This window comes from Dermacentor andersoni, chromosome 2 (genome assembly GCF_023375885.2).
Source record: "Dermacentor andersoni chromosome 2, qqDerAnde1_hic_scaffold, whole genome shotgun sequence".
In the NCBI taxonomy this organism is placed as follows: domain Eukaryota; kingdom Metazoa; phylum Arthropoda; class Arachnida; order Ixodida; family Ixodidae; genus Dermacentor; species Dermacentor andersoni.
This window is the reverse complement of record NC_092815.1, coordinates 123,532,296-123,560,295: the sequence shown is the minus strand read 5'-3', so window position 1 is coordinate 123,560,295 and position 28,000 is coordinate 123,532,296. Positions and strand designations below refer to the sequence as shown.

General features: G+C 45.1%; 1 protein-coding gene across 1 annotated transcript; it reads left to right on the top strand.

Moving 5' to 3' along the window:
* The first annotated feature begins 262 nt into the window (after window positions 1-262).
* On the top strand, window positions 263-16,061 carry LOC126541288 (uncharacterized). Its single transcript, XM_050188004.2, has 5 exons — window positions 263-447; window positions 2,811-2,962; window positions 7,441-7,508; window positions 8,275-8,361; window positions 15,832-16,061. The coding sequence occupies exons 1-5, from the start codon at window positions 331-333 to the stop codon at window positions 15,966-15,968; spliced, it is 561 nt and encodes a 186-aa protein (XP_050043961.1). The 5' UTR covers window positions 263-330; the 3' UTR covers window positions 15,969-16,061.
* The last annotated feature ends 11,939 nt before the right edge of the window (window positions 16,062-28,000 follow it).

The following is a 28,000-nucleotide window of genomic DNA, read 5'->3' as shown; positions in this document are numbered from 1 at the left end:
AAGCGCGCTGTGCATGAGTTGTCGGACTAGAAAGATTTCATATGTGACACACTCCGACACATTCATTGGAACTATTAGTTGACCACCCGAGGAATCCCTTGTTTTTCTTGTCAAAACTGCCTGAATGAATGCCACAGATGTTGGACATTTCCTGGTAAAATAGGTGGCACGCCTCTCTTTTTCTTATCGTACACTCTCAACAAGGAGCTATATATAAGAACGCCACCTCCCTGTAAAGGGCCTACCCCTGTTCTCTGGCAAGTTCAGCTTTGTTGCAGTGCCAAATAGCTAGCGCAGGCTGGTAGACGAGCAGAAGCTCTTAGCGGAAACATGCGGGCGGCTGTTCCTTGCCTCTTCGTCGTTGGCGCCATGTTGTGGCTAGGCGCCCCACTTGCTGCGGGCCAAGCCAAGCACCGTCTAACGCACGGCGTTACAGATGCCTTCAAGGTTTGTGCGCTGAGGTCGTGGGGCGCTAAGTCTTTAAGGTGAAGCCGCAGCTTTAACGAACATCGCTAGACGACATGGGCTTGAAGTATGGATAAGCCAGATGTAAACCCTGCCTAATTATACCGTCCACATCCGGTTTTTTCTTACTATTCTCTAAACTACATGGAAACTAGCTCAAAAACGTGCTATCATTCCTCAGCTCGCAGATTTTGCTACACTTGCCCTTAAAACCGCCTCTTGGCTTCGGTAGGCCAGGTTTCTGTATACTTATGTATGTAGTTATTACTATTATTATTACTATTCTTCTTCGTCTTATTATTATTATTATAGAGTGAACATTGGTTAACGCGCCTGCTTTGGTTATGAGCTGGCTCATATTTCTTGCTTGCTACGCGTATTATCGGGAGCGACCCAGAAAATTAATGAATAAATTAACCAGGTATTTTATCACTTATTTGATTACATGTAAGGAAATGATTTTTGCATCAGATGTACAAAAAAAAAAAAAAGAAAAGAAAGCACGAGAAACCAGTGCCGAGCACGAAGCATGGAAGTGGCAGCGCTTGCGTTCCTCGTTGTGATTATTTAGCGCATGCTTTCATAAACCCGCTCAGCTTCTTGTCGGGTCGAGCATATTTGCCGCTATACCGTAAAGTACAGAGTAAACCACATGTCCAAACTACTTATCCAAACCCAAGGCCGCCTGTCTCCTGCGTTATTTTGAGCCAGCAGTATTCTGTATTGACGTAACAACTATCCATTTTTCATTTCCCGAAGTTTGAGAAAGTCATTCATTGACAACAACTACGCGTCCGGCACCATGTGTCACATGAGGGACGTTTTTTTTTCACGCCCATAGCACTGAATGGTGAACTTCCGTAAGGAAGAATTAGTTAATGACTGGCGCAGTGTCATTCTGCGTAACCTTAACATTTGTAGCTAGAATACAGGTGGATTCATTTTCCGTGTGCTATGTTTCCCCGATGCGCTTGGTCACAACACTTATCCTTCCGAGCCGTCTCACTAATCAAAACGTTTATATTTTTTTAGGAACAGGCATTCGTGCCAAAACTTGGCTTTCCTTAATCGTTTCTGCTTAATGCAAACATTCGTTTTATTCATGTGCTGTTTCTGGCAATTTTCACAGTGTGATTACAGCGCGAATTTTTTTTAGTTCCCCTTTTAGCAAATTCTGTATTTTGTAGAAATACTTTCTTTTAAAAAAAGAAAGTCAAATGTTTTGATATTGCTTTTGTTTTGCTTTCTGCTTACTAGTACCGTCGCTATAATCTTTTCTCTGTAGATTTACGTTTGCTTTACGTTTAGCTACATCGCGTGGACTTTACAGCGTATCAAAGGTAACATCAGCCGTGCTTGGCTTGTCAAAAGCAAGCGTGACGAACTCCTTTATTGTAACTTTCCTCGAGCAAGGGCGCGTAAACTTGCTATGCCCTTTGAGGCAAAGCAATCGCTCACTCACCCCTTTCTGCTCTTTCGCGATGCATCAGAAATCAATATGGCGTAAGGTAATCTACGAATGATTCTCAGAGAAGCGAAAAGCAAATGACAATGCAATATTGAGCTGAGCGAGTTGATTTGCGCTAAAAGCGAAAAGCAGCACAGAGGACAGAACAAGGTAAAAAGCCGTGACACTCATGAACAGAAAGATAATTAACAAAGGATAATTAAATAAACAGCGTATGGAAGCGTGGGGAGCCGATACGAGTGGGGGATTAAAGATTCTCAATGTTGTGATAGGTGACATGCTGCGCTCGCAGACCCCCTGCAAGGCTATTTGCGCAGCAAATAATAAAAGTAAATTATGTTCTACGTCCTATAGCGGCAATCTGTCGAGGCCTGCTCGCTTTTAAATGATTGGCATGTACGCACATGTCTACCCATTATTCTGGTGCCAATCTCGTCGTGGAGCCAGCTGTACGTAGGTATTTTGGCTATGTCGTAACGTAGTTCTAAGAATAATTTTTATCGCACGATAACGATAATCAGTACTCTACACAAAAAATGTAGTAAATGACGGACAGTGAAGGCGAGATAAAATATAAGATATAGAAGATAAATATTACATAAACTACTATACAACACATGCATTTGCTGCTTTGCACGTTGCTGCTGCTGAGAGCGAGCTAACTCTGTGTGGTGGTCAGCATATATGTTTTATCAGGGTTGCATGCACCGTGCCGTACGTAAATTCTATAGAAAATTCTGAGCGCGGATCACTTACTAACATGAATAGGTTCTTGCGTTTTACAGCCAACTTGGCATTCAAGCAAAACCGCGTCGGAATTCGCTGTAATTGCGGGCACTTCAGGAATTCTTCAAGTGGAAATCTTCATGTGTTGCAGATGTTCGAGATTTTCCCAGTTGCCATCGCAATATTCGACACCGACAAAGACGGAGACCTTGAATGCCTCACGACTGTCCGGACTAATTATAATGAGGAAGGCCACACGGTCACCTACACGTGGCTTATACCAGGCCTCAACGGCCACGAGAAGTGAGATCAAATTGAGTGTCCAGATCATATCTTCTACCTGAAATTTTTACAGGTTGCAATTTGCTAATTTCTATCAGCAGCACTTACAAAGTCACAATGATGGCGTTTAATATTTCCAGCATCATGCAAAAGTACAATTGTTAGGGTAATTAGGGAAGAGGTCGCTTGATTATGGGTCAAATGTTAGTTGCTATATTTATTTATTGATTTTACATACTGCCGCCCTACAATAGATATGGCAGGAGTGGGTACAATAGAAGATTCGCAAAGAACGAACATGAATTGAAATGTTATGTCAGATGTTACCTCAGATGTTATGTTAATTTGCATGCTAAAGTTCGCATGATAAAGCACAGGACTTCAGGCTAGTCTTATAAATAAGTATGCAGCTTCAATTGAAGAGGACGTGCACATTTTAGAGGTGCTAATTGGCTACTACGCAGAAGTGGTTGAACAAGCCGAAATTGCAATCAGGGTTCAGGTGCCTAGGAAAACAATAAGGTTTTCCAAGTTACGATAGACTGAAGAACGAAGCGCCAGAGAGTTGTCGAGCGTAGGTTTAAGTGTAAGAACTGTCGAGATTTACAAGAAAGATGATATTATGTAACCGTTTGAAATGAAGACACAAGAAACATTCAACAATCACAAGACGACGATATTATCGTGAAAACAAGAGGTATACCAGTAGTGGTATTTTATAATGAAATAGGACACGAATGTTAGCGAAAAGTTATCTTCGAACATCAACTAGAATACGGAATGGTTTCAATTTCTAAATAAACTGAATCATAATGATTTCTGGAAGTCTGTATGGCAACAAAAGGATCATTTATCTTATTTATGCGGTCCACTGCTGTTAATAACTTAATATCCGGCAAACCGTGAAACATTTAAATGTAAAAGAAAGCAAATGTGAACTTATTAGCGCACAAAGAAAGTGAGAGCAATAAAAAATAACCACAACCTCTCCCCAGGAGCATGTAGTGTAGTCTGTACTATTAGTTGATAGCACTAACTGTAGTAATTTAGCGTCGCATATCGTTATGAATGAATCAAACTATATGTTGCGATTGGCTAAATGATAAGTTGCGCTGCTTAAATGGAGAGATCAAGTTCGTAGGCTGCGTAAGGCGAAATGTGCTCATTTAACGACTGGTAACTATTGTCCATAACTTATCCTCTCGATGCGTTCGCTCAGAAACGCGCATGCCTGAACCAGAACCAGAGTTCTGTACAGCAGAATCATTTCGGAGAACCTCCCCTTGCATCAGTATTTCTTCATGCAGCCTAGAATTATTGTTGTCCCTAATATTTTTAGAAAGGGATGAATATTAGAGAAGTTCGAAGAGTGAAATCTCTAAAAAGTTACGAACGGATTAGCAAAGCTATTCAATTTCTATTCGAGGTTTAAAATATTCATACACGACTACTAAAAAAAATGAAACAGAATAGGAGCGAGCAGAAGCTGTTTGCAAGCAAAGTTAAACAGAAAAGTTTCATGAATAACTGCAATGATGTAATCCAAGACCAAGATGAACTCTTTACTGAAATGTTGACTTGTACACAGGATATGGAAGCCTCAAGTTTTTTTGGATAATCTTGTCATAGTTTTACTGAGTATTTCCCGTGAAAAACGGGCGGGAAAGCTGGAATAGAATTAGCACAGAAACCCGGGCGAGTTGGTGACTGAACATATTTCTAAGGGTGAGCAGCGCAACAACTTCTACGCATCACTTCATCACATGATCCGATTCTCTGCATATTTAATCACTTCTTTGAAAAAATAAACATTTGTTAAACCGCGCTCGCCTCGACCACTTCCTTTTGTCCTTCAACCGCGGTGCGCTGCCTACCCCTCGGAATGTGGAATAGAAGTTGTTCCGATCAAAGATGACGGATACATTATCCTCGAAAGAGTGCGAGCCCTTATTGGCAATTCTTCAAGGCCTTTATTGCATCAAATACGTTATATTCCTAGCGTAAAAAGGCAAGCGTTATGAAATTAAGGAACACGAAAGCGGTCAGCAAGCTGTCAGTTATCATCAGGTATTTGCAGAAATAAACTGCAATAGGATCAGTCGACCACTTGACTTCAGTGAACCCAAGCAAGAAGCAAGCTCAAAAGAAGTGATTTCAACAGCATCAATCGTTCCAGTATTCGGCATATCGGGATTATGGAGTCGAGATCATGAAGGAATTGTGTAGCTTTGTAGTCTACCGCAGAAGAAAATGCCTATGTGAATAAACATGTCCAGAAATTGCACAGCCACCATAGTTGGCCGTTAAGAAATGAAGAGAAAAAAAAAAAAACTGTTGGCTCGAAATGTACGCCTTCAGACAACGTAAATGATGTCAAGGAGTTGCAGTACGTTGTTGCAGAGGATTAAAACCAGCGATGAGAATGGGAAAACTCGAGGCATTCGAGGCGTTTGATGGGCTCGGTTATCTGCAATGTGGGTGTCTGCAGACACTTGTGTTTTAAGTCGAAAGCCAGTAGCTCGGCCAGTTCGCGGGTCGGCCGTGATCACTTGACTCTTCGGGTCTGCTTCAGGATACTCGGTGGCCAAAGCACGCCGTCATCTCAGAACACAAGTTGGGAAATTTGACTATGCGCAGAAAGTTCATCATCATTATCGTCATTACCATCATCTATTGTTTCCCGCTGCAGGACAAAGGCCTCTCCCAGCGATATCCAATTACCCCTGTCTAACACTAGGGGAGTCAATACACCACTTTCAATCTCTGCTGAAACTGAAAGTAATACAAGTTTAAACCCTGCGACTGCTACGGCGTGCTACGCTGCGCTGTGTTTTGCCAACGCTTCGTGCTTTGGTCAAAAGTAGGAGCTTTTTTATGTCGGTGATACGAACGAAAATTGCTTGTAATTTAGATCAACAAGCCACGTTCACACTACTCGCGGTAATCACGTTTACCAGTGCGAATATCCTAGCGTCGAAAATTTGTTGGGAATGAAGAAGCGCTGTTATCTGCGAACAACGCTCCAAAAAGCGATTTCAGAGAGCTAAGTTCACTGGTTCCGCAACGTGCAAGCAGAGTTTCCTCACTGCCCATACTTTAATGATACGATTTGCGAAGAAAATCAAGGAATACAAATATAAAGGATCCGACAGAACGCATCTTATGATGAATGTCGACGTTAAGGCAGTCAGCATTAAAGCAATGTAGCGACGCAGCATATTGCCACCGCCGAAACGCGTTATGTAAAGGCGTGTAATGCAGCCAGGCATCTATCTCTCTCACGCGTATCTCTGGGCTCCCTAGCTGTGCTACCTAGCGGCACTGCCGCGAAGTCCGCCCTCAACCTCCGAGATTCTTGGCACGCTGGTAGGGACGAACGCCGAGAACTGTTTCCTCACTGCCCGTACGCATTTGTTGCGCAGCGCGTTAATGCGCTGGGATACTGTGCCTGAGTATGCCGTGTGACGCAGGTCACAGTCAGCCCCGCACCTGCGAAATATTAAAGCATTTGTCTTTAGAGAGTGGCGCACATGCCGATTCTGAGTGATTAAACAAGAATGGACACATACTAAGTTGTACATACCTAGTTGCAAATACCCAGGGGTCCAAGTTGTCTATTTGGCCACAACTCAGTTATCTAAACCCAATGAACCATGCTGCGGCATGAGGAAGGTTAGATACGGAGAAACAGCGGCGCACATCATTTAATAGGTTAGCGGCTAGTAGTAAACTATGTGTCAGCGACGCTTGAGACAGTTGGCATGCCAGCATCTTTTGAACTTTCTTCTTTGTCATCGACAGAGACCAATGCCCACTGGAGACACAAACATACCGCAGAGAGGGTAAAGTGGCCGAAGAATGATAATGGCGTAAAAAAATATGCGCTTACAGTAAAGGGCATTTGGAAGGCTCAGGAGCTGGGCAGGGATGCCGATTCACTAAAGGGATGTTCCATGTTTATAATCTGTCATCTTAGCCAGGCGACGGCGCAATTCAAGTTCTACTTGGATGTTGCAGAAATTCTGTCCTGACAAAGCAGGTAGGAAAACAAATTCAGCCAAAGGACTATACGACGTCTTGACACTTATGCTGGGGGTGCGTGCCAACTTTTCCTGAGGTGGAATCTCGAGTTACCCAGGTCTATCAGAGCAGAATTCTGGCACATATTAATATACGAAGTCCAAGCATTATCCTAATGCTCGCTCAAACATTGAAGTATCATCTCATGGGGGCACCATGGCACCAAATGCCAAGCCTCTTGCTTAGAAGACGCACAATCGTGGATACTGTAGCTTTGAACAGACGTTCCAAGTCGAGGCGCTACATTTTGCAGCAAAACCATGTTATTCGCTGTGTCATGGCAAGCGGCCGTTGGCCGGACTCCAGCACGTGTAAAATACTTGAGCTATTAGGTTGACCTTGAAACAGTTTGAAAACTCAATATTTGTGGGCCATGAAAATGTTACGTAAACTAACCAACTGACAATTCTGTTTTACAGAAAAAACATAACCTTCAATCTGAGAGAAGGAGCTAGCCCTGACAAACCTGTGTACACACCATTAGAAGGTAAGCGCGCAGTTACGTGCGCCGATTATGAGAAGGAGTCGTTTTCAATACCTGAACTGATTGATATTACGGGCATGGCGTTCTGAAGGCAAGCGTGACCTAATGGGCTGGGATCCTGGCTGCAGTTGTGAATGAGTTGGCAACGCGAAATGTGAAAAACGCTTGGCATGGCCTGTTTTTACGTAATGAACGAGAAGAACGGGAAACGAGGGGTCCAACTTTTGTTAGGTATATCCATATGCAACCAACAGTTATTGAAGCCATGCAAAGCAGCGGGAAAATAATTTGTTGCTTTTGATTTAAATGAAGAAATGATGAGGTAAAGGGATATGAAAGTGGGTGAAAAACAAATTTACAGCCGGTCAGAACCGAACTCAGTACCTCCGTATTATGCGCGCGTTGCCCTAATGATTGTGCTACGGTAGCGGCTGTTCCCACGTCCACATTTTGGGCATTTGTGTTGCGTAGAAAATCTAACACGGGGAGTGTTCCTCAGCGCCACTCATGGCGATGGCGACGAATGTAGAACCTCCTTTTGACCAATGACGTCACGAAGTGAGTGAACGTTAGGAGCCAGCAGCTGACCAATAAGCCATCGTATACTACCTGAAAAGCCCTAACCTGCCAGATTCGAGACTTCTGCTATGTAGTGAACGGGAAGAAGAGGAATAGTTCTCCTTATGATTTACTCGTATTTATGAGTGCTTTATCTGCAAACGCTAATGTGCTCTGTGTTTTGCAAAGGATTTTTTTTTCGTACTTTCAGGGGATGGATCTGACAAAGTTGCCAACTTTATCTATACTGACTACAAGGCGTGCACTGTGCTGGAAATTCCTTATAAGACCAAACAAGGTGTGATACGAAACTTAATTAAATTGTGGAGTTTTACTTGTCAAAAGCACGATCTGGCTATGAGGCACTCCTGATTAATTTAGACCACCTGGGGCTCTTTAACGTGCACCAAAATGTAAGCACGTGTGTTTTTGCAGTTCGCCCCCATCGACATGCGGCTGCTGTATCTGGGATTTGATCCCACGACCTCGTGCTTAGAAGCGCAACACCAAAGCAACAACGCGACCATGGCGGGTGTAATACGAAACCTTCAGCCGTCCTCGCGTACTCTGGGAGCATTATGCTGGATTCCAATGGCGGAGTCGGAGCAGCCGACAGACTCCACGAGCGAGCACTCGACTCTGGCGTAGAGCAACGCCTCGAAATCCGCGAGTGGAACACAACCTGCGCCGCCGGAGCAAGGCGGAAGCGGAACTTCTATCGCCGAGTTACCCAGGATACCTTGCGTGTTGTCATTTCCTTCCGCTGTTTGATCCCAGCACCGCCGCACCGCTCACTTGTCTCTTCAACGCCGTTCACCTGTTGTTTTTTTACAAGTGCGGAATGGATATCTCGCCAAGCGTGCAGCAGCTTTTGCTTCCTCGCGAGTCGTGACCGGTGGCGCCTCCCAGTAGACAAACGGGGTAAAGGAAATACGTCACGCAGAGTTCCGGTCCACTCCGCCGATTTTGGCGGAGCATCTTTTTCTGCTCCACGGAGTGACTCCCGCTCTGAATCCCCTCCGACTCTCTCATTGGAACATCTTACTCCCGCCCTCACTCTGCCATTGAAACAAACTTGCTCCGAAACGAGCAGAAAAACTTGCTCCGACTCCGCCATTGGAATTCAACATTAGATAGTGTAGTGCCATGAAATCATATAACCTGAAACGACCCCAGGAAACATTCTACGGCCTATTCTGACAGCAACGCCGCACAGACTAGCTAAATATATGCTCGAAAACTATACAACTGACGTATTAGCAAGTACAATAATAGAAAAAATGCCATAAAATTTTCCATGACATCAGCGTCGTTAACCTCACACGCATAGACTTGTTCAAGCTCTCCACATTGTTCTTCATGAATTTCTTGTACAGATAGAATGAGGTGTCTTTGGGCAAAGAGAGACAGAAAATGATAAATGAAACGCAGGGAGCTTAACCAGGACTGAGCCCGGTTGGCTACCCTGTACTAGGGGAAGGGAAAATAGAGGGAAAGATTAAAAGAAGAAGTGGAAGTCCACCGCCGATATCGTGGACGTGGTAAAGTTTTCTGCTCTATATCCACTGACAGTCACTCAGCCCGGATTACCGATGGTTGCTCAAACCGGGAGGTTTCAAAAAATCGTAGCTCCGCTTTTGTGGCTTTTTGTAGCTGCCATATGCGAGGCCGCAGTCCCCAAAGCTTGTTCAAGGTGAAAGGTTTTCTATCTGACTAACTTAAAGCTATGCATAGGTCATGCCTTAAATTTTCAAAAGATGGGCAGAAGCACATTAGATGTCTATAGTCTCCTTGACACCGCAGGCATTGCCAGAGCAGGCACTCCAATCAGACATGTATACGCATAGGTGAATGTGACGCCCAAGTGTAAGTGGCACAGCATTGTTTCCTCGTTTAGCGCAAGCCTAGGTAACAGCCTCAGTTGCATAGTTGGGTGAAGATAATGAAATCGATGCTGGGTGGATTCAGGTGCGTGCCGCTTCTACAATGGTGTGCCTTTTCCTACGTATGCAATGTGCAGTTACGCGCCAGAAATAAAAATATCGCTCTTTTCTCTCTGATTACTTGAGTATCCGCTTCAGTGATCTGCTAATCTGATAAACGTTCTGTTCCAATCTGGTTATGTGGTGGGATGACGAGCGTAACCATACAGAAAAGCCCGGTATCGCACACACCGCTGTATTTATCTAGTTAGGGCCTACCATGAGAAGTCAACTAACAAAAGAGAGAGAGAGAGAGATAGAAGAGAGGAAAGACAGGGAGGTTTACCAGACGCGCGTCCGGTTTGCTAAGTTGCACAGGGGGAAGGGGTATCATCATCAGCACACCACCACCACCACCATCATCATCAGCCCTTTTCATGTCCGCTGCAGGACGAAGGCCTCTCCCTGCCATCTCCAATTACCCCTGTCCTGCACCAACAGATTCCAACTAGCGCCCGCGAATTCGCCAATTTCATCGCCCCATCTAGCATTCTGCCGTCCTCGATTGCAGTTCCCTTCTCTTGGTACCCATTCTGTAACCCTAATGGTCGAGCGATTATCTAACCTACGCATTACATGACCTGCCCAGCTCCACTTTTTTGTCTTAATGTCAATTAGAATATCGGGTATACCCGTTTGCTCTCTGATCCAAACCGCTCTCTTTCTGTGTCTTAACGTTATGCCTAGCATTCTTCGTTCCATCGCTCTTTCCGCGTTCTTTAACTTGTTCTCAAGCTTCTTTGTCAGTCTCCAAGTTTCTGCCCCATATGTAAGCGCCGGTAAAATGCACTGATTGTACACCTTCCTTTTTAATGATAATGGTAAGCTTCCAGTCAGGCGCTGACAATGTCTGCCGTATGCAACCCAAACCATTTTTATTCTTCTATTAATTTCCGTCTCATGATCAGAGTTCCCTATGATTAGTTGACCTAGGTAAACATACTCCTTCACAGACTCTAGAGGCTAACTGGTGATCCTGGAGTCTTGTTTCCTTGCCCTGCTATTCATCACTATCTTTGTCTTTTGCATACTAATCTTCAACCCACCCCCCACTCTTGCACTTTCTCGGTTAAGACCCTCAGTCATTTTTTGTAATTTGTCTGCAGTATTGTTGAATAGAACAATGCCACCGGCAAACCGAAGGTTCGAACACACGGTGACAAGACGAGACGACGACGAGGGAACGTTACTTGAAAAGAGTTAAAATTTAAGACAAGCACAACACATGCGCACAACCGAACTGCGTGTTTGTCCATTTAAGCGTTACCATAAGTTTTAAAGAATTCATCACCAACTAGCCAAGCACCATGTTCTATTGAAACCGAAAGTTGCTGTGATATTCGCCGTCGATCCTTAGTCCTATGCCTTCCCAGATTAATAGCTTGCATACTTCCAAGCACGCGGTGAATAGCTTTGGAGAGATTGTGTCTCCTTGTCTGACCCCTTTCTTTATAGCTATCTTCCTACTTTTCTTGTGCAGAATTAAGGTAGCTGTGGAATCTGTAGGTATATTCCAAGATGTCTATACAAGCGGTCTGTACTCCTTGATTACGTAATGCCTCTATGACTGCTGGTACTTCTACTGAATCAAATGCCTTTTCGTAATCTATGAAAGCCATAAAGAGAGGCTGATTGTACTCTGTGCATTGCTCGATTACCTGCTTAATGACATGGAAGTGATCCATTGTAGAGCATCGCTTACTGAAAAGCCAGCATGTTCCCTTGTCCTGCTAAAGCCCACTGTTGCCCTTATGCTATTGGAAAATATCTTGGTCAATATTTTATATAATACGGGGAGTAAGCTAATGGGCCTATAATTTTTCAATTCTTTAACGTCTCCCTTTTTGTGGATTAGAATAATATTTGCATTCCTCCAGTTTTCTGGGACCCTTGCAGTCAATATACACTGGATATATAGAGCGGCCAGTTTTCCAAGTATCATGTCTCCTCCATCTTTGATTAAATCGACTGTTATTTTCGTCCTCTCCTGCCGCTATTCTCCGTTTCATGTCTTCCAAGGTCCTTCTGACCTCATCGCTAGTTATAGGAAGAGTTTCTATATCTACGTTACTGCTTTGAATGAAGGCATTCTGACTCCTCTGGGTGCTGTACAGGTCAGCATAGAATTATTCCGCGGATCTTACCACACCTTCTAGATTGCTGATAATAATACCCTGCTTATGTTTCAGTGCATACATATTGGTTTGTCCTATGCCAGGTTTCCATCTCACTGATTACAGCTGGGTCCATTTTTACAGTTGCTTCAGTCCTTCTCACGTTATAATTTCGAATGTCCCTTATTTTCACCTTGTCGATCGGTTTTGACAGTTGCGCGAATTCTATATTACCTCTTGCGTTGGACACTTTCATTCTTTGTGGATTCTTTATCAGACTCTTTGTTACTTGAGAACGCTTACGTACCGGTTGCTTTCGTGCCTTACCTGCCACTTCAATTGCTGCTTTTGAAGCCAGCCACGTTGCGGTTTGATTCAATACATCTATGTCATTATCATCTCTCTGTGGCCTAAGGCTGCATATTTGTTCGCAAGTGCCAACCTGAATTGCGCTTTTACCCTTACTGCGTCTAGGTTGGTTTGTTTCTTTTTGACCAGCTTTACTCTTTCGCTCTTCAATTTGAGGTCTATTCTAGACTTCACTAACCCATGATCACAGCCCTTTACCCTACCTAAGTCTTCTACATCCTGCACAATGCTGGGATCGGCACAAAGTGTGAAATCAATTTTATTTCTTGTTTCACAATTAGGGCGTTTCCAGGTCCACGTTTCTTTCCTGCGCTTCCTCAAGAAGGTGTTCATTATTCACAGTTTATTTCTTTCTGTGAATTATACCAACATCTCTCCTCTAGCTTTCCTAGCATCGACGTTGTAGTTGCATATTGTTTGTTCACTAGCTTGCTTTTTCCCCACTTTTGCGTTGAAGTCGCCCATTACTACAGTATACTGAGTTTGCACTTTTCTCATTCTTATTCATCATGTTCGTAAAACTGATCTACTTCATCATCGTGACTGGATGTTGGAGTGTAGGCTAGTACTACCTTCAATCGAAACGTCTTATTAAGTTTGATTACGACAACTGCTACTCTTTCATTAATGCTGTAAAATTCGTCAATGTTGCCCGCTATGTCATTGAGGATTAGGAATCCAATGCCGTAATGCTTCTTATTTGGGAGGCCACTATAGCAGAGGACATTGCCGTTAGTCAGCACTGTATAAGCTTCACCAGTTCTTCTAATCTCACTAAGGCCTATGATATCCCAAACAATGTCTGTTCTGCTAAACTAGCCTATAGGATATAGGAAGAAAAAAAGAGAAAGAACATAGAGAGAACAAAGTTTCGCGCTTTTAAACATTCGCACCGAGTCTACACACGGGAGCCAAGGCTTGTAGATTTGAGGTAGTGTAACAACGCTTTCGTAGATTTCTGGGCCATCAATGCGTACGGCTATGGTCCTAGGATTTTCATTTCCGAAAGTGGTCTAGAGTTCGGCCAGCCGGTTCAACGATGTCCGGAGAGATTCACGCTCCACATCGTACTGAGGACCGAGACATAGTATATGTTCAATCGTTTCTATAGTTCCAGAAGAGTCCCACATACACGTATCCCCCATTCCAATGCTGAACGAGTAGGCCTTCACAAATGCCACTGCGAGCCAGAGGTGGCACAATTCTGTCGTGTCAGAGCGGGAAACTTGCGATGGCACTTGTAGCATTAATAAAAACACCGAGGAAAACATAGGGTAAATTGCATGCACTTAATAATTGAATTAAAGAAATGATAAAAATGCAAATTGAAGAGAATGAAAAAAAAACAAAAAACAGCTGGCCGAAAAGGGGAACGAACCCACCTATGGCCAGTTATTTTTTCTTCCACTTTCACTTCAAATAATTTATCACTTTAATTAATTTAATTTGTGCATGTAATGTAAGGTGCGCTTGTTTGTGGGTTTCTCATGATATGACTAATAAAAATGGGGCCCTCGGTTTCCTTTCTCCTCGTCGATTATGGCCTAGTCATCTTGAGTTCGAAGTTGCAGGTCCGGCCGTGGCGGCGGTAATTTTATGTAGCGAAATGCAAAAACGCTCGTGCTCTAGGTTTATTCGCAACCACAGGGGCCAAGAAGTAATCTGGGGTGCCTCATAATCATATCGTGGGTCTGTAACATAATACCTCAGAATAAACTTTTTCTAGCTAGGGGAGCTGTAACCTAAAGCTATTCTAAACTGTTTTTATTCCATTTCTGCAATGAGCCCTCCACGATTGGTCAACATTTTGCCTAACATTGATCAACACCCTCGCTTCGCCCGTCTGTCACACGACGTCACGAAAAACGCGATAGCTTCCCATCTGACATGACCTGTATAGAGTGATTATGCATAATTAGACCCGAGAAAATGAAAATAATCAGTTCCGATTCCACATATTTTTCGACATTATCCCTTTGTTAATGGTCAAACGTTTTCATGGTGCGCTCACTTCGCCATTGTTTCACATCACATCACAAGACTGCGAAAACTCACCACGTGACAGTGACGTACCCGCATTAAATATGCATAGATATATTGAACAGAACTTAATTTTTTTCGCAATAGCCTGTGCTTGATCCATTCCGAAAGAAATAGGAGAGATTTGCTCACCGATCGCCCTGTCACTGGCTATACTTGGAGCTGCCGGGAAGAAAACAATTATTTGCATATAATACAAATTTGCGAGATTTCGTCAGTGACAAATTTGCGAATATAACTTGCGACATTTCGTCAGTGACTTATTGCTGATCATAGCTCCAGCAATCCTGCTTGTCATTATCCCACTTCGTCAAATCTTGGGATGAATTAGGGCTTCGCTTTAATTCAACTAAAAGCAGGAACGTATAGCTTGCAGTGTATGACAACTATGATCGTATGCTCCTTTCATCGCGTCCTTAATTGGGTCAGATTATGTTTTATGTTGAAATAAAAAAAGAAAACAGCTTTTCATACACGTGCCACGATGCATTATACAATCGGTAAACATCACTTAAATGATCACGCAAATGTATTCAACAAATGATCCAGTTCAATGAGCTGCACCGCCTGGCTCAGTGAGGTGGAATGTGTTAATCAAGCGATGGCTGCCATAGCAGTTAATAAACTGCAAAGAGTTCATACACGACAATGCATCGCGGGTTTGAGTCTCAGCCGTAGCAGCCACATTTTCAAATTTAAAGAACCTGAGGTGGTTAAAATTAATCTGGGATCCCACCCACTACGGCTTGATGCATAATCAGACCATTGTTTTGGCACGCAATAAAACTACAATCTGATTTTTTTTTACTTGAACATACCGCAGGCCTAAACGGCCTTTGTAGCAGCGGTTACAGATGTGAAAAAGAAGCAATCATGAAAATAAATGAATGGTTTGAACTTGGAACAAGAGACTCCATGGTATTACAACACACAACACTGTTAGGTAAGCTTTTCCATTGAGAGATTGCAGGGGGAAATAGTGAGCATTTGTGTGTGTTAATGAGGGTTGATGGTTGTCGAAATGTATCACTGCGGTTATTAATTGAGCGTAGGAAAGGGCCAAGTGAGTATCGCGAACGTGGAATTTCCAATTGTCCATTTCACATAAGGCAAATCTATTATTCGTTGTGAGTACGCGTTGAAAAGAAAAGAAAAGAAAAACGCGAGATTTATTATGCGTTCGTAGCAGATTATGCTGTTTTATGTGTACGTTTATTCTGTGGGTCGAGTTCCTAATGTAACTCATGCTTCCCATCCTCGCAGTGTGCATCTTGTGGGTGACCAGGGAAGCTGTGAGCAATATACCGCAAAATTGCGTGGGCTATTACGACGACATCTGCGGCACAAGGATTGAGGCTTACAATGAAGAAAGCTGCAGCCCTGTGATGGCCAACCTCTAGCGGCTCGTCTACCTTCCTTTAAGGTTTGACGAGGGCTAAGTGCAGCTATGATTTCGCGACGGTGTCGAAGAAATAAAATATAATTGTTTGTGATTTTAGTGCTTAAGTAATAGTGGCTATGCGCTTGAGCCGTGCCCGTCCTTTTTACTCATAAAGGGATATAATATAAGACTATAATATGTGCTTTATCAGCGCTCGTCAGAACACGTTGTATATATTGGCAGCAGTATTTAGCACCTTCAAGCACCACACTGTGATGTGGTTCCCTGTCCATCTCGGTCGAGCGCCGGGCGCCCCGTCCAGCTTCAACGAAATCGTCCACAACGCAGCGTGCGCGCTTACCGACTACGCCGTCTCCGGGCAACCCCATCTTGTCGAGCTAGAGGACAACCGGGACGCTCTCATTACGTACAACGAAATCACAAAACACTTCTACCTGATGCCCCGCACCTTTTCGCCACCACACCCCAAACAGGCCGCAGATGCTAACACCACGCTTACTAGATACGCACATGTACCCAAGCCCTGCCAAATTACACATTTTCTACCCCGACGCGTACCCCAGCGACACGTGCCCCTCGTGCGGAGACGCGGTGGCACTCGCACACATGCTCTGGGAGTGTGGAAACGCTACTCCCGACTATACCTTGGACAAGTGGGAGAAGTCCCTCAGAAGCTTGCTGCTTGCCGACCAGTAATGGGCCGTCCAGCAGGCCCGCGAAACGGACGCCAGGTACTCCCTGTCGGTCCCTACGTTGGAGACACCCGCTACGTGCTATAAGAGCGTCCTTCACGGCCATAATAAAGTTTTCCAGTCTAGGGACAAAATGATAGCAATGTAACATCTAAGCGATTGGTAAGGTTGTCCTGAAGGATGGTGCGAAGTGGAAATAGATTGACCAAATTTGTAAAGTGGTTACTGAGGACGAAGACGCAATAATCCTTTTGCGGGCTTCGTGGCATACGGACCCTAAACACTGCACATTATTACACGCCTTAGCCCTAGATTGTGACTTTAAAAGAATGAATTTATACAACCCTCGTTGGCACGCAAAGTGATGTTTCGCTCTCTGACACATGCGACAGTTGCTAGCGTACTTCAGCACATTCAGCCTCATTCATGGCCAAAGAAGTATCCAGCCTAACCAACCATAAGTATTACTTACAGAGCTGTTAAAATCCAGTAGACTGTGGCTGTACATCGATGCTATAGGTGGCGGAATAGCGGACAACTGCAGGGACAACGCGGCGTTTCGACAAGAAAGAATACGCCGAGTCAAGGCTGGAGCCAGCTACCCAATATCTTCTCTGAAAAAGTTTATTACAGCTACTTTAAAGGGGCTTTACGCTTAAGAGACAGGAACCTGTTTTAGCCACATGGCAAGAAAAGTACAAGAACTGCCCAAATCTTGCGACGTCTTCACAAAAATGTGTAACATTTCAATAATAGATTTTTTTTTCTTACCATAAAGTGTGCATATGTTCGATCTCGTCAGTTAATTTTGTAGATGCCATCATTTCTTTCATTTAAAAACGAGATGTCCCCTAAACGCACAGATGATCCTGCGAACTGGAGTGAACTATATAGGAAGGTGATCAGAAGCTGACAGCTTGTGCGAACACGTTTTTAGCAACTGCACGTTGAGTTTTTCCAACGCCAGTCCTATTGCGGAGGGCACTATATCCCGTTAAAAAAGTAGGTGATAAACTGTTTAAGCAACGATCCCGCGAATACGCACACCGTCAATGGTTCCTGTTAGAGAAACCACAAATAACGAAGAAGTGCTGGCACAAGATGTTATATTGCCCAAACTACACATATGACGTGCACGTGTGGGGCGAAAATACTAACTTGCCATTGTTCTCCATATGTCGCTAAGACATACATTTATGTGTCAGTTATGTCCGCTGTGTCCACAACACAAATCTGGACGGAAACATATGGAAATACTTGACAGTTCTCTATATGTTCCGGTAATATATTGAGAGAGAGAGAGCGACAGAAAGAGAGAGAAAGAAAGAAAGAGAAATCGACAGAGAGAAAGAAAACCTTTATTTGAGGTTAGGTGGGTGTGGTGGAAAACCCCTCAGTCCAGAGCCTCGCTTGCGGTATTCTTCAGTGCAGCACTGATGAACGCAGCAAGGTCCTGTTGGTCGTTGGCATTGCTAAATACTGACTGTTCAGTGAACATATTATAGCAGCCCATGTCTAGGAGGAGCTTAGCAGTGGCACTAAACAGAATGCCGAGGGCCAGCTTTGTCGCCTTCTGGATGAGGGAATCAAAGCGAATGATGTATTGCGGGCCAGTGATGATGTGTGGCAGGTGGTACCGCAGGCGCGACATAATTAGTTCGTCTCGCAGTTGCAGCATATCCACCTCCTTCCCTCCATTGGTTAGCTTGGAGACCCTATGCATGATGTGCAGCGCTTGTTCTCCTTGCCTGAGCCGATGCTGCACCGTCGTAGCCAGACCACCATGTTTGTGAATATGGAGGACGAGTATTTTAGCACAGTTAGGATGGCCAATTGGCAAATATTCGTAAACAATTAGCACGATGAGTGATTAACTCATTTCTTGATGAACCAGAAGCAACTCGTATTTTTCTGGCGCACATCTAAGGCCAATGCTCTGAAAGCTTCATGAATGCTGTTCATTGTTGCTGCTTGGTTGCTTCGTGATATCTTCGCGGAGCTGTAGCAGAACGACTAAGCAGATAAGTGATACCAGTATGCAATAAAATTCTGGGGCAGGTGTAGGTTTTTTTGAGGGTGACTAAGATGTCTCTTAATCCGTGTACGGACGCGTGCTGTTAGCAATATCGGACTGAGATCAGCAATAGCTTGGGGCTTGCTAGGGTTCAGAATGAAGATGATGATGGCTGCCTTGCATTCTTCTGGCAAGCTGCCCGTGTCCTATGCATTTCTCATTTACTTAAGCAACTTGCATGGTCGGCTTTATTAAGGTTGCGAAACTGTGTCATAATTTAGTCTGATCCGGGCACTTTATATGACTTCGTTTCTGCTAAGGCATGCTTGTAATTCTGCCAGAGTGATCGGGCCAATGAGACCTTCATTTGTTGTCTCTGTGCTTTTGTAGTCTGCATAGTGTGGTTGTGGATACGCAATGTGCATTTGGCTAAGCTCGTTAAATAGTTAGGTGGTCTTCTCGAATGTTTCCATCAGCTTCCGGAGCTCATGGGATGTTTCCCTCTTTGTCTGCGTTGGGTCAATGGGTGAACAGATTAAAAATACATGGAGCTTATATTAAGTGCGAGGTTGAGCTTGTTACACATATCGTACCTTTGCTCACGAGTGAGATGTTCATTGAACGATCTGTTCGTGGAGCATATTGAGGCGTGAGTGTAGTTTCTGACGGAGATTATTTCTTTTCCATCTCTTGAGGAGGACATGTCGGGCCTCCTTGATATGAAGAAGATATTCAGCTCTGCTGGGCTGTTCCCATATCCCTATTATCTCCATCGTGTGTGTGTGTGGATTCCTTACTTAAGCAGCCCGTACCTAATTTTTCAGGCTCATTTCTAGAAAGTATCCTACATGTTACTTGCGGAACTAATCCCAGTCCGTGAAATGATGCTTGCGCTGACATTTTGGAAATCCGCTGATTTGCAGAATTCTCTGTTTGAGAGTGCGGTCACTGGTTAAGGTATCATTCGTGTGTGCCCATTGCACTGACGGTCATCTTAACGAAGGCCAGATCGGGAGTCTTGACGCTGTCTGCAAAATTTTCGTGACGCATTGGGGATTCGGTATTGTTAAGGAAAGTTAGCAGGCCTGTTTTACAGGGAGGAGTGATGCGCATCTCGTGGACATGTTTTTCGTGTATCTCCATGATGTGTGTAGTGCGTTGAAGTCGCCTGCTATTAGATGGTCCAACGATTGTGTTGGCCGCAGATTCGCCATCTCCCTGAAAAAGTCTACTTTTTGCTTGCGTGGGCTGCAGAACTGTGATAAAAATCTGTGGCTACGTCTTGCTATTGTCTATTTTAATTGGGAGAATTGCGTACAGTGAAGCCTTGCTCCGTGCTGTGGACAGCATCTACTTCTATATCTTTGCGAATCAGAATGACTAATGTTCCACTATGGCTGTACGCCGTATGCAGGGTGTCTACCAACAGGAAAAACCAGGAATTCTCAGGGAAGTTGAATGTTATGGTAATAATCAAGGAAAACTCAGGGAATGTGTACTTCTATCAGGGAAAATTAACTGTAATTTTATTGATAGTGATCAAAAGTCGCACTAATGCCGGCTCCTGTAACAGATGAATCGCAACAAATCGTATTTGACGGCGTGTTGTCGGCTCGAGGAGTTTGTAGAGTGCAGTAAATGACCGATTTTCCAGCCTCCCAAGTTTTCTGATTTTCCATGGTGACAGCTTCGCGGCGCCACCACGTGCCCCATAGAGTCAACGTCTGAAATTTTGGATCCAAGCAGACTTCGCCGACCTATATTTCGGAATTTCTGCCGTAACTGCAGGCCCAAAACGTCATTAATCAAAGCCACCACCGCCACCATTTTCATTATGTTGCCGCCTCGAACCGGCGCTCTAGCAGGCAGACCCGCTGGCCGCCGTAGCCACCACCGTGGCAACGCCAGGTCTAGCGGCTTTTACGTTCGCTATTAAGCTTCGTGAAGTGCGTTACCATTTTTTTCATTAAGAGAATTCACCTCTGTCAGCAATGACACCGACTCCGCCGTTATGATCCTCCAGATTGGCTTCGAAGCTCGGAAAACAACCCGTTGCATAATGACGTTTTATGAAAGTCAGCTTCACTTCATTACAGTGCCGTTAAATGACAAAACATACACAAATTATTGCGGTGAAGCTTAACAGGCGTGGGAAGGGGCGAATACTACGGGACACAGTATGTATTCTTAATTATACATGCGTGCATACCCGTATGCTATCGCACGATGAGCACCGACATGCCTAATATGTTTACTAGCAGGCTTCCAGAGCTTTTTGTGACGTCCCTGGGGCGATGTGAGCGTTTAAGGGCAGTTATACATGCATTCATTTTTTCCGACTGTCCAATTTTTCGGACATTTTCGAGGCCCTTTGGGAGTCCGGAAAATTGGACGTTGACTCTACAACTGACCAACCGGATGCTTCAAATGGTCCTTGGGGCGAAGGCGTGGTGGAAGGACGAGAACGGAAAGGATTCATGCATTGAGGAGTCAACGGGAAAGGAAGCGTGCCGCTGTCTTTTCGAAGAAGATTGTACTAAATAAAGTGTTGGCTGAGCCGAAATGCAGATGTCCCTCATCCTAACAAAAATAAGCTCTAAAGCAGTGCAACCCAACTTTGAGGTGTTGTGTACGGGCTGAGAGTATGTGAGGACAGTTGAGGTTGACTTTCCAGCTGCTACGAGAGTATCTTAGTTGCGAAAAAGTTCAGGCCTCATACTGATGAGCTCACATTCGAAAATATCTGCTTGCGTATTTCATTGGTATTTGAACATGCTCGACTCGATTTGGACTGAGTTCTGCGATATTTTCAAATATCTTTTATTCGTTGTACATTTTTCTAACACCTTGCTTCTGTTTTTTTGAATAAAATAAACATTACAGCTTAGTATCCAAATTGCAAAAAGTCATTTTTTGTATCAACATGCTTACTAGAGAGTGACAGCATAGCGCAACATGGTGTCAGCCCGCCTTGACATATAAAAAAGGTATGTCTCATTCAGAAAATTTTGCAAAGGCACTTAGAGAAAGGATGGAAAACTCAGGGAATTTGGAAATGTCAACTTGGTAGACACCCTGGTATGGTTCGTAAGATGAGGTGCTTGGTTAGTGCCTTGAAGTAGAAGCATTTCTAGTCGAAGGTCTTGAGCGGCAATGTACTACATGAGAAGGTTCCGTTTTCAAGCAGCCACTCTACAGTTCGACTGCCACACTGCGGGATTGTTCGTCATTACTGTACTGTTCATTTGGCCGAGTGCCTGTGGTACGGTAAGAAGGAGTCCTGTTATGCTGGTGGGTCGTACTCTTCATGCCACGGTAATGCAGCCATCGGAGCATTCACTTGTGTAGAGACCATTCCCTCTGTGTGGTTATTGAGTAGCTCGCGAAACGGTCGAATATTTGGCGCATTATCTATTGAGCGTATGTTTTTAATGGCGCTTCAACTTAGGCAGCACCCTGCTCAGCTATCTTGGCCTTTGGATTGGTATGCATTTCTTGCAACTCGTTCAGTCGCCGATTGTGAGTTTGGAGAGCTGCGTTAGGGTATGTGGCTTTTTTCATCACTGGCGGCAGGGACGTTGGTTCTACTTCTGGTCAAGGGGTTGCGTTGTGTCGCCTGATAGTGTGGACTCCGAAGCGTGTGCCTTTGCATGCGTGTCCACGGCCACGGTAGACTCTATTGATCGTGCAGCTAGTGTTGACTTTCAAGCCGTTTTTCGAGGTTGACGTACAACATTTAAAGCGAAGCTTTCTTTTGCCGAGTTCCTCGCCCTTTTTTGTGCGTATCCGGTGTCTAACGCTAAACGCGTAAAAGGATGGTGCCATCTAGAAACGGTGCAGCGAAGAGGTTGCTTACCGTTTCAAGCAGTGAATATCATACAATAATTGCGAGAAGGAACTGTGTCCCAATTGTCTAAGAGAGCGGCAAGCAGGGCAATTCAGCCAGTATCAGATTGATGGTTAGTATCTACATGGATTTACCTAAACTTCGTTCCCCTGGCTTGAACGGCTTTGTGACTTTGTAAACGCTATAATTTGCAACAATGTGCCGTGGTATAAATAATTCAATAAATATTAATAACATTGTCCGACCGCTGGATTCGAACAGAGGATTAGAACACATATTGAAACCGTTACGCCAGGAACGTATGCGTCGGCAAGTGGCATAGAATACCCTTTCTCGAGGTGGTGGTGGTGGTGGTGATAAATTTTATTTGTTCTATTTACATGACAGGTGTGAGCTGAGCCCTAAGGGCCCAGCCCTTACAAAGTATAGGGGGTGGGTCCCTAGTCCGGGACCCCCGTAGCTTCTGCAGCGGCTATGGCTCGGGCCACCAGGGCACGTTGGTCTTGGAGGGTTGAGCAGCCGAGCAGGGCGGCCTCCCTGTCCTCTCGGGTAGGATGGGGGTTTGGGGGGAAAGCAGGGTTGGAGGGGCACGCCCACACCATGTGGTATGTGTCCGCAAATGCCTCCCCACAGTGCGGGCACTCGCCCGAAAATGCCGGGTTGAACTGTTTCAGCACCGCCGGGCACAGTACTGTATTCGTGCAAGCCGGCGCGTTGAGGCACTTGGCACGTTTCGATCCATAGTTGTACAGAAGAATCTGATGGCCCACAAACGCCGCTACGGCAGCACGACACTATGGACACCACTGAAATTTAAGCCAGTAATACATGATGTACTGCATGTAAACACTTCTATAAAATATCTAGCATGTCTATAATTCACTGCAAACAAAACAATTTTTTCGTATAACATGCTGCTCTTTAATACTAATATTTACATCTCGAAAACCACACTTCATTTAGACAAACATTTCATGAAACAATCGCACCAAAAATGCTTCACTTTTCCTGGATGTCAACTAGAGTTTAGCCTCAATACCTTGTTTTTTATACTTTTCCAGATGCCTGCGCAAGACCAGCTGCACGGAAGCTCTCGGAAGCAAAACAAGAAAACGAAGAGAAAGACATAGCAAGCGAGGAAAGAAAGCACTTGCTGTCATATTCAGCGTAAACAAGTTCAATGGGCCGCCGGGGTTGGAGTTAGATGCATGACGGCGACACCATGACGTGAGTGAGACCACGAGGCTGGATTGACAACGATTTACTGACTACGACGGCATGGCGATAGCAGCGTGACAAGAAATGCATGGGGAGCGTATGGTGACGAAGGCGTGGAGGCGTCGGTATGATGAGACTCGTATGACAAAGCTGGAAGGAAAACTATTTAACGAACACGATGGGCGTCCCGACCGCAAATGCATACCTAGTGGACAACGGCATTAGACAACTGGGCCCACTGGGTGCAGGATAGAAGGCGGGACGCCGACGGCATGGAGATAGCAGCATCCTGAAGCGGGAATGAGGACCATGGAACGACTGCGACAACTGAACGACAGCAGCATCACGACCATGAGCACATGCCTGGCCAACGAAAGTAGACAACTCCAGTCACTGGGCCAACGCCAAGATCTCTCTCTCTTTAAACACACACACACACACACACACACACACACACACACACACACACACACACACACACACACACACACACACACACACACACACACACACACACACACACACACACACACACACACACACACACACACACACACACACACACTCACACACACACACACACACACACACACACACACACACACACACGCACGCACGCGCGTACGCACGCACACACACACACACACACACACACACACACACACACACACACACACACACACACACACACACACACACACACACACACACGCACACACACACACAGGACAGTGCTTCCAACTTTTTATTTACATAATCAAATTACATAATTGCGAAGTGCATGCCATCATTATTAATGCTTAATCATCCTCACCATCGTTGACTGTAAGCAAACACGAAGGCGCGCGGTGCCCGGAGACAGCCTGTTTTGTATTAGGCAGAAATTATTTGTTGTAGTAAAAAGAAGGGCGTCCGAGGGTATTCTGCGTTTGCAACCAGATTTTCATTATCCTTGTTAAACATGTTATTCAGGTGTCTGTGGTTTCCCAACGGGGATCTTTGAGATAGTTCTGTGTTCATGGGTAGATATATAAAAGTACACAGACAATGAGTCCTTTTGTCATGACTTCATTATGCTACAGAAAAAAAAATCTCACTGATGGGAGGACACCAATAAAGTTTGAGCTTGACGTCCACCTATGCAATTTATGAAGACAACGCGTGTCCCAATATGTTATCTTTCTGCAGTGTTTAATAAAGACGTCTCGGTTACATTTAGTAATTAATATGCATGTATCGTGCGATGTTTGTGTGACGGCGTAATTTGTGAGGAAAGTCATGCACAATGTACAATTTATAGCAGGTGCTGTGCACTGACTGTCGAGAAATTTGCAGAGTTATTTACACCGCCTCTGAGTAAATATAATCCACACGCACATGAACAAATTGATTAAAAATGGTTAGGCTACTTCTTTACACAGCAGCCAGACACAACAGCCCGTGTGCTTTCCTGCAGTATAAAATCTGCATCCAGCGTATTTAGCAAAACTCCACAGGCGTTGTCCTGAGAACGTCCCTTTGCAATCCTAAACCAGACGTACGAATACGTCAGCAAGTGATTTGGAGCGGACGTCCATAGGATTTTCATTTTTGGACAAGAAATATCGGCCCGACTTACGTCTATCGATCGTCCCTCGGACGTCCGCTATAGGCTCTGTACGTTCGGTTCTTTTGCGGACAATCCATGAAGTCCTGCGGATATTCTTTGTCGAATAGGAAGCAGGTGTAGAGGCGCGATTTGGTATCGACTTCATAGGGCATAACGAAGAAGAACCACCGGTTAGCCAGACGCATCACCAGCGCTTTACGCAAGGGGACGGGTCTAACTGCTCGCAGGGTTATGACTCCAGGACCGAGTTCCACCTCTTGCTCTTTGCGTACCCTGTCAATATACACCTTGACAATTAGTGGAGGTTGCAGCGTACGACTGCATCAACACTGGAACTTCGAAGCCGAATTCTTGAGCAATCTCGACCAACGCCGCACGAGCTAGCCCAGACTTCTCGAGCCATGCCTGACTCTCCGGCCAAGCGAGCTGCAGGCACGGTGTCACCTGTCCTGGCTTATCGAGTCAGTGGGATCCTGTAATTGTCGTGGGTACCGGAGATCACGAAGTCGAGAACTGGTTCGTCGCGTACGAAAGAGTCAGCACGCACAACCACTTGTACGATAGGGCAAAGCTCAACAACGTAATTTTCTACTTGAGAAACAGTCCACATGTGTGGTATCGTAACCACGAATCCGACGTCGGACATGGTCTAGGTTCAAGACCAATTTCAGGAAAGTCTGAGGCCGTCTTGCTGTCTGTAGACTTCAGGCCGAACAACACCTACGCGGACGCGCCGAGCAACCAGATGAGCATTTCACCAGTTGCGTCGATGACATCGTTAATCTGTGCAACAGAGCCGACGCCACGATGCCTAAAGCCGACAAGATCAGGCATATTCCCAGTGTAATTGAGTATGACGCCTTCCAGATGTTGGTTGCCTGAAACACACCACAGTGTCTTTCGTCATTGTGCTGTACCAGAGTTAGAACGAACTTCAAAGGCAGCGAATAGTCGCACGACATCCACCCTCAGAATTCTCCTCTGTCGCCGGTCTGACTCTAGGCTTTGATGAGTGCTCTATAGTACACCAGATGAAGGAGTTCATGCGAGAAGTTGCTTGACAGCTTTGCGTGGTACCCTTTACGAACGTGCAACCAGAATCCCCATTGACCTAGGGGATACAGACTGTCGTCAACAAACAAGTCGCTGAGTGCCTGCCAGCTGCTATTCTACAGCCTACCATCGCCGCGCCCCTGAGGTACGCTGACGTCTCTGCAAGGCCACACTTTGCTCCACGTCCACCCCTCCAAACTTCGCTAAGATAATCGCTACTTTGACACAGCTGCTGGCTGAAGACAACACCCTCTACGCCTGGTCGAAAGCGTCTAATGACGCGTTCACGACCATACGCCGTATGCTCACCTCTTCTCCTATTCTGCGACATTTTGATCAACTGAAGGCCCCAACTGAAGTCCGTTCAGATGCTACTGGAGTCAACCTTGGGGCGCTTCTCGCACAACTCAAAGATGTTCTTGAGGAGGAACATGTTTGAGTTGGTTTACGTAACATAAGCACCTCTCATCGTTGCTTATGTTAGCAGCACGCTCACAAATTTGGAGCTAACTGCTCTGTTGCAGAAAAGGAGTCATTAGCAATACCTTGGGCTGCTACAAATTTTGAGCTTACTTATGCGGCCGCCCATTTGATGTGGTGCTGGCTCTCCTCATTGAAAGGCCCCCCTGGCCCCTCTACATATTGGGCGCTTTGTTTGCAATAGTACGACATCCAGGTCGTGTACCACCCTGGACGCAAGCACACCGATACCGACGCTCTCTCCCGCTCACAAATTTCATCTGACGTACGCTATTTTTGCCCACTAAATTTTGTCCTGTCAGAATTTGCCATGCATGGCATGTGCTCTGAGGAGAGCAAAGACTCGTGGATTTGTTCGCTTTTGGAGTTTCTCGCTGATCGGGCAACTGTTGCGCCATATGCACACGGTGGCGTGTTAATGACCTACACCCGCCTCCGGCTCCAGTATTGCTGGCCTGGCACGTACCAGATTGTTTGCAAGTACTTGCGCTGCTGCCTCGACTGCCGGCACCAAAAGTCCCTCCTTAATTCCACTGCCGCACCTTTCAGCAGCTTCCTTGTTCATCTGGTCATTTTGATAGGGTCCGAATTGACCTTTGCGGTCCGTGTCCTTGTACCGATGCAAGTAACCGCTGGGTTATCTTTGCAGTGGATTATCTCACACAGTATACAGAAACCGCTGCCAATCTGCAACTGCCCAAGACGTTGCATAATTTATGCTGCGGCATTTTGTTCTTCATCACGGAGCGCCTCGGGAATGTCTTAAGGATCGACGCTACGCTTTTGTATCGGAATTCGTGACGTTGCTTCTGAAGGAGTGTCACATCATGCACCGCACCACTAGCGTGTACCACCGGTGGACCAACGGGCTGACGGAGCGTTGCCACCGTACCCTTGGCGACATGGTTGCCATGTACGTCGCGTCCCACCATTCTAGCTAGGACACTGTGCTTCCGTTGGTAATGATCGCCTATAATATTGCCACTTAGATGACCGCTGGGTTTTCTCCGTTTTGCTTACTGCATGGCCGCGAACCTTCCTGCGCCATCGATACAATTCTACCCTACAAGCCTGATTCATCGGAATGTGTTCCTGCATATTAAGGGTGCAGTATGCT